Genomic DNA, 13,107 nt, shown 5'->3' with positions numbered 1-13,107 from the left:
GCTGTTCATTCGGTAGAGTAGGATATATTTACAATTTGTTTTTAGCCCAAGTAACCAAAAGTTCGTAAAAAAGGATTTGGCTTAAGTAGCATACAAAACATTCCCAACAGTCCGTTTTTAAGGAATTACTCAAACTTGAATGACACAACAGAACAAACTTTGCAGAAGTTCCTTGTACAACTTTAAAACAGCAAAAAAAAATTTCTGGGAACATTTTCTGTACGTTCTAGTTGCTAAAAAGTACCGCGCGTACATTAAAGCTCTAATAAACTCAATACTTTTCAGGTACTGTGGAACTTTTGGTGCTTGGAGAGACGACGCTTAAATTTTAATTTGATGTTTATCTTACCAATTTTAACAATATTCACAGAATATGAAATAGAAAATGGCAGTCGCAATCCATTATGGTAACTCACAATGACCAATATTATTCATCTGATTTTATTACGAACAATTCTTCAACTGGTAATCGATACCAGAACTTTTCTTCTACCTGCAGCGGTCATACAGTCATATGCATTCTGTCATTTATTTACCAAGCAATAGTTTTGATACCAAATTAATCACGTATGCATGTAAAATCTCCACACAAAACATCTCGTTGCGCGCCAAACAAATTTTTTCTACGATCTAGTATTCTTTTCTTCGACGACCAAACACTTATGCAACTCGTTGCGCGCCAAACATCACTCGTAGATCTAGGCAAGCATAGGCGACTTTTTCAACGGAAAATTCCATTGTCCATATAAAACAAATTTATGGATTTTTCGCACTTTTCCGACAAGTTTTCCTAATTTTTTTGATGTACGAACCCTGTGGAGGTAAAAACTGATCAAACAAAAAAAAAAAAGAATCTTGTAAATCCGTCCATCCGTTCTTACGTGATGCGATTACAAAGAATGGTCTCTGCATTTTTATATATATAGATAGGCATTCGACCAAAAAAGTTTGGGAACCACTTGTCTCTTGCTGCCAAACTGAATTTGGTCGCGAAGGTCAAGTTTCAGACTTTTGTAGATGGTATTCGCTCATTTTCAATACTCTATTGTTCACTGTATTGTCTTTGTTTTTGTCGTCTCGACTGTAAGCGATTTTGGACTGCGTTGGACACAAACTGTTCAAATCCGTTTCGAAGGTACCCATATTGTAAAGGTTTTCAGAGAATATCAACAACTGGAAGTCGCCATCTTGGAATCATGAAATGAAAATAGCTCTTTTATCGAAGTAGGCTCGTCAATAAATTTAAGTTATGTTTAATTTACTTCGTAAAAAATTATGTTATCTGGAATTTGGTTCGTAAAAAAAGTTACGTGAAAAGAATACTTCGTAAAAAAAGACCTCGGAAACATTCCGTTTTTCGGGTGTACGTATTCTTTTACGATTTTGCGAAAACAGATAACGCACGGTGCAATAAATGTAGCCGATACATTTGATGCAGAAGATTTACTAAAGAATTCGAATCGCTGATTAGATTTCACGAGGTTAGTTACGCAATTGAGTTCCCTGTGACAGAAGTAATAAAAGTTAAAAGATAAAAGTTCACGCGGTTTTCATATTGGTAGATAGGTAAGGTAAGGCGATTAGAAGACTTCAACACACTTCAACATGCCGAACGGTTCTATTTTGAGTTATAAAAAAGGGCCAATCTCAGTGATGTCGACAGAAGCCGGAAAAAGCTATTTTTAGCCAAACTATTTGCAACTCACTATTGCACACGGTAGGTAGGTTTTGTCGTCTGATCTTGAAATCATGATGCATCCATTTGAAAAATCGATCGTCTACCGTCGTCTCGTACAGTACGGTGATGAATGACTTGATTTTCGGTGTGATCGCAACTGTTATATATCGGTTTTCAGTATGAGATCCGTATAACAACTAGGACGTCACGTTCGTTATCATGATTCATTTTTAGAATTCTGTTTAGAGATTATTAAAAAATTACCGCTTGATTTATTGCCGCTACCGCCCACATATTTCACAAATCTTAGACATGATACAATAAATGAAAATATAAATTGTCATGTACTGATGGTATTTACGTCAGATTTGTCTTGATTGAAGTTTGTTTCGGTATATACTTTTCTTGTTTTCTTCCCTTAGGTTAGATTACCCATTCTTTAAAACTATTGAAAAACAAATCAAAAGTTTCGTCTCACCGAAAGAAAAAAAAATCCATCCACCTCTCACACATGGATCATATTTCTCCGACCAGTACTTTATAGCTTTCACTGAACATGCTCGAACATCCGGCTAGAATGAGTAGGTTGTCCATCCATTCCAAACATTATGGGCCGTATGATGATGAAATTAAACTTGTGTAATAATAAAACATTAATTTTTTTTACTTTCTTTTCTTCCCACAGAATTCGCCTGGGTGACACTAGCGACCAATGATTCGTACTCGCTGGGGGCCCTCGTGGTGGCGCACTCCCTCAAACGGGTTCACACAGCGCATCAGCTAGCCGTGCTGATAACACCGGGTGTGTCGGAAGCTATGAAGTAAGTATAGTTGGATAGTAGTTAGATGTGTGACGATTACCTTCTTTCGGCTGTTACCGTGATCCACTTATTTTTACGTTTCGTCTTCGACTCATCAGTGCATTACCTGTTTAATTGTAAATTCCTGTACGTTCGGGACTTAATCAGTAGAGACACTGTGCTTCGAGTACAGTATAAGTGTCTCAAGTAGAGATAACTTTACGTCTGATTTTTCAATTTCATTCCACTAACCGCTCAAACCCCAAACATTCTTGCAATGCTTGCCCGCTGCAGAGCAAACTATCAATTACTTGATTATTAATACAATCGTTTGACGCGAGTTAAATGTTCACTTCTCTAAATTTCTTTAAAAAAAAGACAACCACTCGTTACACTCGCTAAAATCTAACTAACTTTATTATTCAATTCAATTGTATCTACAGCTCATAATGCCAAATTGCACTTTTTAGTGGACGTGACTTTTCTCCGTTCCCATAGATCGATGTCTTCAGGTGCGAAATGTTCCGTCAGCGTTCTTGTCTGTCCCGTCAGGTTGGCGCCGATGTTAACGTGTTCGTCAGCAATTCTCGCTATCCTTGTTCGGGTAGCTCCGTTGCTAACTCGCGCAACGAGCTTTTTTGTGAACGAATTTTACTGCGCCTACTTGATCCATGTGCTTCACTATTTCCAACCACTTGCTTAGTGGGGTATGTGTACCAAACGAACAGTATACCTATTTCCTATGTCATTGTCCGCACGCGCAATATTCCGATTCTAGAAATGAGCAAAACGTGTCATGATTGGGGGAAAATATTATTTTTCATTAACTTTTCGTTTGAGTGTTTGAACAGAATGATTTTACAAGGATAAATTTTTGCCTTTCTCATATAGAAAGGTTATGCAATCACTGTGAAAACCGACTTTTGAACCGAGGCCCGGAGGGCCGAGTGTCATATACCATTCGACTCAGTTCGTCGAGTACGCAAAATGTCTGTGTGTGTGTGTGTGTGTGTGTGTGTGTGTGTGTGTGTGTGTGTGTGTGTGTGTGTGTGTGTGTGTGTGTGTGTGTGTGTGTGTGTGTGTGTGTGTGTGTGTGTGTGTGTGTGTGTGTGTGTGTGTGTGTGTGTGTGTGTGTGTGTGTGTGTGTGTGTGTGTGTGTGTGTGTGTGTGTGTGTGTGTGTGTGTGTGTGTGTGTGTGTGTGTGTGTGTGTGTGTGTGTGTGTGTGTGTGTGTGTGTGTGTATATATATATATGTATGTGTGTGTGTATGTGCGTATGTGTGTATGTAACGTTTTTTTGCACTAACTTTTCTCGGAGATGGCTGAACCGAAATTATGGGGTAAAATGTGCAAAAAATAGTGAAAATAAGTGCACTAACTTTTCTCAGAGATGGCTGAACCGATTTTCACAAACTTAGGTTCAAATGAAAGGTCTTGAAGTCCCATACAAAATTCCTGAATATTATTTGGATCCGACGTCCGGTTCGGGAGTTATGGGGTAAAATGTGCAAAAAAAAAAGAAAATATGTGTCCTAACTTTTCTCATAGATGGCTGAACCGATTTTCACAAGCTTAGATTCAAATGAAAGATCTTGTGGTCCCATACAAAATTCCTGAATATTATTTGGATCCGACTTCCGGTTCCGGAATTATGGGGTAAAATGTGCAAAAAATAATGAAAATAAGTGCACTAACTTTTCTCAGAGATGGCTGATGAAACCGATTTTCACAAACTTAGATTCAAATGAAAGGTCTTGAAGTCCCATACAAAATTCCTGAATATTATTTGGATCCGACTTCCGGTTCGGGAGTTATGGGGTAAAATGTGCAAAAAAAGAAAATATGTGTTCTAACTTTTCTCATACATGGCGCGACCGATTTTCACAAACTTAGATTCGAATGAAAGGTCCTGTGGTCCCATACGTAATTCCTGAATTTCATGCGGATCCGACTTCCGGAAGTGGGTTAAAAATTGTATACCATCACTGAAAATGGGGTAAAACCTTAAAAAATTCTCTAATTCGACCTCAAATATTTTCCAATTGATAGTTTTTATCAGTAGACGGTCAATCAAACCGATTTCGGCTATTCTTTCAAGAATCGCAGTATTATATATGATAGTATGATTGATATGAGAAAGGCATCATTACACCACTAGGTGGATTGAAACAGGTTTTTAATATTACCATTTAATTCTGTTATAAGTATAACATAACATATAACAGAATTAAATGGTAATATTAAAAAATTTATCGCTGTATTATTTTTCATGTTATGATAATACACCATGATTTGTACCGATTTACGCGTAACGCACTTGACGTTGATGGGTATAACTTTAGGCGTGTTTCTGCTACGATGGTAATCTTTGCGACATAAATTCAATTCTATATTCAATACAGCTTGTGTTGTAATATCAATTAAACAAATTAATCAAAGTGGTTGAACAAACAAAATTTTCTAATTTTCGTTAGATGGTGTTCCAAATTCACAGTCGAATGTATTTTTCGGTTTACGCTAGCTCTCAGAATATTATTCTAACTACAAACAGTCACATCAAATATGCAAGAATACATTCAGATATATTTAGACGAAATGTAACGTTGATGTTTGCCAAATGAAAAGTATAGCCGTGCTTAGCCTCTTATGATGTCAATTTTCATTTCATTTTCTTTATTCTCTGTCAGCCGATGGGTAAAACAACACAATTATAAAATGAATATTCCTCAGGTTCAAGTTAACATTTTCTTACTTTTCAATGTCTGCTTTCTTGACTTACCTTTAATCTATACAGCAATTCATCACATCACTTGAGGCAGACGGTTCAAAGTGATATTCGGGTAGAATATTGGAGTTACAAGCTTTGAAAGCAATACCTTATGATCAAAAAAGAACCGGAATTTTCATTTTAAAATTCCCGCGCTTGTCCAATCGTGAACTTTTATTCGCTTAACGTTGGCAACACTTTTATACACATTCTGTCAAATTTTGACGCATATCGTACGATTAGTTTTTGTTTGGCGTCTATACAAAGAAGTTGAAAAATTTTCGTGTGGCGATTTTTATAATGGATGAAAATTTAGAACAACGTGCGTGCACCAAATGTTGTGTTGCAAATGGATTTAAGTGATCCGAAACGTTGAAAATGTTAGAAAAGGCCTTCGGTGAATCGTGTCTAGGAAAAACACAGGCATACGAGTGGTATAAACGCTTCAAAGGTGGTCGTACAAGCTTGGATCATGATGAGATCCCTGGCCGCCAAACAACATATGTTACTGAAGAAAACATTGAATCGGCGAAGCAAATCGTGTTGCAAAATCGTTCTGTACCGATTAGAGAGATTGCTGTGTTGTTGGGCATCTCTTATGGATCATTTATATTAAATTAAAAATATTATATTAAAAACTGAAAATTTTGTACCTCGACGAGTTGAAGCATTCTTTTCAGATGAATACACACACACAGTACATATATTGACTACACTTTTTTTTCTTACATTCACAGAACGAAACTTCGGTCGGTGTTCAATGTGGTCGAAGAAGTCAACCTGCTCGACTCGAAGGACGACGCCAATTTGGCTCTGCTCAAACGTCCCGAGCTGGGAATCACATTCACCAAAATTCACTGCTGGCGGCTAGTGCAGTTCGAGAAGTGCGTTTTCCTCGATGCCGACACACTGGTACTGCGAAACTGCGACGAACTGTTCGAACGGGAGGAACTGTCGGCCGCCCCGGATGTAGGTTGGCCTGATTGTTTCAACTCGGGCGTTTACGTTTATCGACCCAGCATCGACACGTTCTCGAGTATACTGGATTTCGCCGTCCAGCATGGAAGTTTCGATGGGGGCGATCAGGGTTTGCTGAACCTGTACTTCAGCGATTGGGCCACCAAGGACATCTCGAAACATCTACCGTTCGTGTACAACACATCGTCGGTGGCTTCCTATTCGTACCTTCCGGCATTTAAGCAGTGAGTGATTGGAAATTTATTAACCTCTTATATCAGTTGCTTTCACTGTCATTTCTTCGTTTTAGATTCGGTCAAAACACAAAAATTTTGCACTTCATCGGAACGGTCAAACCATGGCTACAGAACTTTAACTCAGAAACGCGTCGAGTGCACGTCCCCGGTGACTATCACCATCTGGCAAGCTTCCTGCAGTACTGGTGGGATATCTTCTGCGAAGATATCCATTCACGTCTCAGTTCGGAAATGGTAAGTACAAGGTTCATGTTCCAGTTCATGTACCTTCTTGCCCTCCCTGTTCTCGACTCAAAGCTTCCTCCAACCCGATGTTAAGTTTATGAATACTGCTTTCCTCACCATATCCCACCTGCTGTCATGCGTGGCGAATTTAAACAAAAAAAAATCAATTGAAGCATCTGTCAATACTCCCATTTTCAAGTCTGACCTTTCATGGATTGATTCAATAGATGTAAGTAAACAGGTAAGGCGGAAACCCCGCACACGCTTTTCAGTGTTCAGTTTTTTTCTTTGAATTTACTGTAATATATGTAGAGCTTTTGCAAACGCTTTTATTAACTCTCGTTCACCCTACTGTACGCTTTTAGCTGCTTTATTGTATAATTTGACTGCCGTTAATAATTCCTACCTAAAACTTGTAAATAGATCTTGAGTAGCGGTTGTCGGTAGAATTGTTGTGTAGATAACCTAACATTTTCGGTTTCGATCCCTTTTGCAACCTATTGGCTTTTTTCGTTGAATCGCACTTCCGTAGTTGTCTGTAGCGGTAGAAAGTGAATGAAATTGGATGACAATGTTGTGACTACGTTTGCTAAATTTACCTTCGGTTCAAATCAAAATAGATAGTATCGATAATCAAAACACACGAATTGATGTTCCGCTTGAAGCGTGTCTTGGGTTCCGAATTCTTCAATGGCGACGGTTTGCTCCCGAACGCGACAACAACGACTGACGATGACGATGACATGAGTGACACTCACAATCACAATTTGGGCCTTGATTGGTTTAGAAAATGTTCGGTTCGGTTTCGGTTGTATTTGGCGCAAAAAGAGTGCCAAGCCAACTTTGATTTTATCGGAAGGAAACAAAGAGTAGGTCAGCATCGTGAGAAGTATCGTAGCAACCGATGGTAAAACGCGTGTTATGCGTCATTAAATAGAATTTTCTTCAATGTTAGGGACTCCATTGCCATTAGATTTGCTTTACTAATACCGTTTTCGTTTTTGAACCTAGACGCGGGCTACTCTGACTCCGAGTAAAACGAACACGTGGTACGCGCCCTAAACAACAACTCATGAAAAAAAGATGAAATAAACAAACTCGGCTGGATGCGTGGTGCGACCCGAGAAAATTTTAAGAGCGAAACCACGCGATTGGAGTCCGATCTAGAGCGACCTCAGGTTGCTAAAACAAACATATCAAACGTTGTTTGGGCGACTCCGGGTCAGCTTTCGGGCTGCTCTGATCAATAAACGAAAACGGTATAATAAATCTACAATTTCGATTTATTCGTTTTTACACTAATTGAATATTGGGTCCAGAATTCGTAAAATCGCTCAGAAAAAAACTATTTTTATTTTTTCAAGTGTTGATAATTTGGTTCTTTTTGATCATTATAATTATTTTTCAAAAGAAATATTGAACCTTTTTTCGTAAAGTTTTTGTAAAATGCAATTTTTCGTCATATTTTTACAACAAAATCAACCATTTTCTGTCCAATAAACATATTTAATTGAAACTTCCACAGGTCGCAGACAGGCGCGTACCCAGAATTTTTTTTTTCGAAAGGGAGTTTCATAACATGATGATAAACTTCCGTATGCATGAAAATATGTATGTAAAAACTTGGGTAAAATTGAAAATTTTGCATTCTATATTTGACTTAAATTTGACGAATTTCGCGCTAAACCACATTCACAGTTGTAGAATTTTCTCAGATTTGAATGAAACTTTCTGGACATGCAGACTTTGTCTTAATGTCACATTGCATCCTTTGTTTTTTTTTTCAAAATTGATATAGACTGTTTTTTGGGAAGGGCTGAAATTTTTGAACCATTTTTATTCAAATATAGTTGACGAAAAATGCTAAAGCCTACAAAAAAGTATTATATTATAGGTTTTCACAAAATCAGTCGAATTTTCCAATGAAAATAATGAAATACTTTTATATCGAGTCCTACACTGAAAAAATTGACTTTAAAATTTCAAAACCAAACCACAAAAATAAACTTTTTTTTTTTATCAAAAAAATTTACAGTGTCTTCTTATCGAAAACTAAACAAAAATAAAAGTCATCATCATCCAAAAATTAAATAAATCTCAGTTTGACAGTAAATTTTGAAGAATACTGGTTGCCCGATATTTGCAAAAAGTATCAGTAATGTAAAAGAGAAAGTTCTTTTTTCTGAAACCAATAACCGGAAACATAAAGAAACGTAGTGACCTATTTTGGGACAAAATTTCATTGAACTCGAAAGTGGTGTTCTTTTTTTTGTAAATTGACTATAATTTTGAAAACCGATTTTTTTCAGTGTTGGATTCGAATATACGAACATAAACTTTATTTCAAAATGCTACTTTGCTAAAAAAAATTCCCAAAATTGTTTTCTTTTTTTGTCTTAGAAATGCATGAAACGTCGTGATGTGATATTATTCCGATTTTTTTTAAGTCAACACTTTTCGACTTTTTTTCAAAAAATATTTTTAAGATTACACCACATTTTTTTTTTAAAATCGGCATAAAAAAAGGCAAAATTAGCGTGTGTCCCAGTCAATTTTTTTTCAGATAACATCAGATGTCGACAACATTTGGCATCGAACAATTTTTTTTTCAGATTGCGGATATCCGAAGTAACGCGGTTTTTACGTGGATTTCCGAAGTTAAGCGGTTTATTTTTACGCGGTACTTGTTCCCCACGTAAAAAAAGACCTCGCTGTAGTCGAAATATGACAAATCCTACATAGAAAAAAAATATGAATTTTACAGATGACATAGTTCTACAAACGATACATTTCATAACTATTCAACTTTTCAAATGACGCAATTATCCACTCGTACAAAATTTGACAGGCTCCGAAGATAATTTGCACTCGGATAGCAAGTGTTACTGAATGGATGTATATGCTCCATTTAGCAACCAAGCAGATATGTGCTTCTGTGGTTCAGTCGATTAACTGACTAGCTTTGTGATCTAATACTTCTCGGTTCAAGTCGCGCAGTTACTATCGATCTTTTGTTTTCTATTTCATTCGATTTCAAGTCATGTATTTTTCAAATCACACAATTTTACATGATCTTGAATATAAACTTACGTGAAATACGACGCTCCATTTATGTGCATCTTATAAGATGTAAAATCATTAGAATTTTTCGAGCTGTGCACAAATAAGCGGTTATACACCGATAAAAATATTTTGTGAATTTACATCTATTTCCAAGCACATATTTAGAGCAGAGAATTAAACAAGTTAAGTCGAGAAGTTACTTTACAATTCTGTACCTTTCAATACAATTCGCAAAACTAAGCGGTTATTGAAAGATACACTTCTATTCATTGACAATTCAATGCAATCCAATTTAGTTTTGCATTGATGATGGTTTTCAATCAAACTTCCGATTCAACCCATGTCTATTCCATGTTTCTATTGATTTACATGTCGTGTAAATTTAATTTTTTTTCCAGTGTAGCAATTTTCTTGAAGTTAGTCAATTTTTTGAATAAAAATATTGCAAAAATTTCTACGCCTTCCTAGTCTTACAATTCCTATTTCTACTTGCTTTGTGGCATTTGGCCCGGGTTGGCGGTTTAATGCATAGGGCACTGGTCTTATAAGCCAGTTGCGGTATGTTCGAGCCCCGACCTGGAAGGATTCGTAGTGTCAGTAGGATCATAGCACCAGCCATGCAATGGTTCTGTACACTCTGAATCGGCTGCGAAGTCTGTTGAAACAGAAGGTCAAATTCCGTTACAGGAATGTAATACCAAGGCTTTGCTTTGTGGCATAACTTTAATTTAAAGTCGAATAATAGTTGTCCGAGTATCAGTATTTAACAAGAAAAAGTTTTAGTCAAAAATTTAGACACAATCCAATTTATTGCTATTAATCTCTAAAATCATAATACAGTGCGGGACGGATATAGCGTGATGGAAAAGTCGATGTCTTTCAGCCCCAGGCCCCGCCTGGGTTCGATTCCCCATTCCGCGCATAGAATCAGAAAGGTTTTCTGGTTTGAAGAGGCAAATGACCTAAAGGTTATAACCTGTATAAACGAAACAAAACAAAATATAGTGTATAAATGGCTGTTTATTTGACAAATACCTTCAAATTGTTTAATCTGTAAAATTTTTGAAATATCCGAAATCGAAATTTGATTTTTGATGCCAAATGTCTTAGAAATATCAAACAAAATGTTTTTTTTTCAAAAAGTCGACTTTGTGACTTGAAAATGTTTTTAAAAATCCGCGAAATCAATTTTTTTTTTGGATACCAAATGTCTTAGAAATATCAAACAAATTTTTTTTTTCGAAATGTCAATTTTGGTACTTGATAAAATTTTGAGATTTCCGAAATCGAATTTTTTGATGCCAAATGTCTTAGAAATATCAAACAAATTTTTTTTGCGAAAATTTCGACTTTGGGACTTGAAAAAATTTTGAGATTTCCAAAATCGAAATTTTTTTTTGATACCAAATGTCTTGGAACTATCAAACGAAACGTTTTTTTGTTTAAGTCGACTTTGTAACTTGAAAAGTTATTGAAATTTCCGAAATCGATTTTTTTATGCCAAATGTCTTAGAAATATCAAACAAAATTTTTTTTCGAATTGTCGACTTTGGGACTTGAAAACATTTTGAGATTTCCAAAATCGAAATTTGTTTTTTTGATACCACATGTCTTAGAAATATCAAACAACACGTTTTTTTAAAAGTCGACTTTGCGTCTTGGAAAAATTTTGAAATTTCCGAAATCGAATTCTTTGTTGATACCAAATGTCTTAGAAATATCAAAGAAATTTTTTTTTCAAAAAGTCGACTTTGTGACTTGAAAAGTTTTTGAAATATCCGAAATCGAAATTTGTTTTTTGATGCCAAATGTCTTAGAAATATCAAATAAAATGTTTTTTTTTCAAAAAGTCGCCTTTGCGGACTTGAAATTTGAAAATTTTGAGATTTCCGAAATAGAATTTTTTTGATGCCAAATGACTTAGAAATGCATGAAACGTCGAGATCTGGTGTAATATCAAAAAATATTTCCATAAAAAGTGTCAGAAAGTTGACCTAAACAAAATTACGTAATTTTAAACCGCGTAAAAAAGACCTCAGTGTACTGTTGTTAGTTGCATTGCTATCGCGGGTGGTTTCGTTTTGGGATGTCATAGTTTTTATACTCACATTAGCCCAGTTGGATCATCGTTTCGTGTCTAGTACAGTGAAGGAAATTGTTTGCACTTGGCCAGTGTTGTGACACCGCGAGACATTTATTGGTTGTCTAGTGAAAGTAAAGTCCTTCGATCTAGGCAAAATTCAAACATTCAGTTCGAAAGTGAAAAAAAAATCAGCATGACATAGACCATATTGACTCGAAGCTACAACTCTTGACATATGCTAACTAGAATAATCTTTAATCAGGATCTTATCAGGATTTTTGCACTGTCTCACAGTTTTTTTGTTGTGGAAAAGGCTAACAAAACTCAATGGCCGACAAGCGACGCTCAGCGACGTGGTAACGTAGAGTTAATAAACGCATTTGCAAACGTTCACTAGTCCGGGGTTTTTTTCCCACCAACAAACTTCACTGTCCCTTTCATACAGTTTGTGTCACTCTTCAACAGAGCGGCTTGGCTCTGGCCATGTCCAGCGTGAAACTCGGCGAACCGCGTACCCCCGAACAGGAACGCATCGAAGAGGTACTCCGTCGTCAGTGCTGGGAATCGGGCAATGCGGATTTCAACGGTCGTGACGCATTCCAGCACATCTGGAGTCGCATCCAGAAGACTATGCAACCGACTGATAGACCATAATTCGACTGACCTTCGAAATGAGGCAATTTTGTTTTTAAATTCGTTCAATGTTAAATCTTACAAAAGCATATGTTAGTTAAAAGTTGGTAGTCGTTATTCCGAAATAAAGGAGAAATTTTCTTTTTTTTTTGCAATCGTAAACAATATTGTCATCCTGTTTTATCACTTTTTACGGTGGACTAGAATCTGCGTTCCTGATTGATCCTGTGACTGATGTTCCGCTTTGTTTTTGCTTTTTTTTCACCCCGATTGATTAACACTCTTTTGTTTGGTGCTAAGAGATTTGAGTTTTGTTCCCCTCCTAACAGCAACAAGTTTTCAGCCGTTGGATAAAACCAATTCAGGTTAGTAGCTCGTATCGTTCCTCCGGAACGGACAACTTTCTCCACGGACAGCACAAACAACACCACGACGTGAACGGTAATTCGTGGGAGTTTGAAGTACGATCGTACGATGAGCCCGTCGTTTACCAGGACCCGTGGGAAGACTACCTGTTGAAGCAGGAACAAGAACAGAAAGCCCGGGAACAACAGAAAATAGAAGAGGAAAGGTTGTATTATGAATATCTGGACAACCAACGGTTACAAGAGCAACAACGTAGTCATCAGTTGTGGCTGCAGCAAC

General features: G+C 36.7%; 1 protein-coding gene across 9 annotated transcripts in view; it reads left to right on the top strand.

The window, feature by feature from the left end:
- The window catches only part of LOC131439247 (glycogenin-1), a 46,046-nt gene that overhangs the window by 15,461 nt on the left and 17,478 nt on the right, over positions 1-13,107 (top strand). For 7 of the 9 annotated variants that reach the window (XM_058610024.1, XM_058610031.1, XM_058610025.1 and 4 more), the window contains exons 2-4: positions 2,364-2,499; positions 5,982-6,446; positions 6,512-6,692. In XM_058610024.1, the coding sequence (XP_058466007.1) occupies positions 2,364-2,499; positions 5,982-6,446; positions 6,512-6,692 (782 nt within the window). Of the gene's footprint in view, positions 1-2,363; positions 2,500-5,981; positions 6,447-6,511; positions 6,693-6,882; positions 6,925-13,107 lie in introns of all 9 variants that reach the window. The other 2 variants (XM_058610028.1, XM_058610027.1) reach the window with 2 other exon arrangements.

Source organism: Malaya genurostris, chromosome 3, assembly GCF_030247185.1.
Source record: "Malaya genurostris strain Urasoe2022 chromosome 3, Malgen_1.1, whole genome shotgun sequence".
In the NCBI taxonomy this organism is placed as follows: domain Eukaryota; kingdom Metazoa; phylum Arthropoda; class Insecta; order Diptera; family Culicidae; genus Malaya; species Malaya genurostris.
The sequence above is the reverse complement of the archived record's forward strand: the minus strand, read 5'-3'. Positions and strand labels throughout refer to the sequence as shown.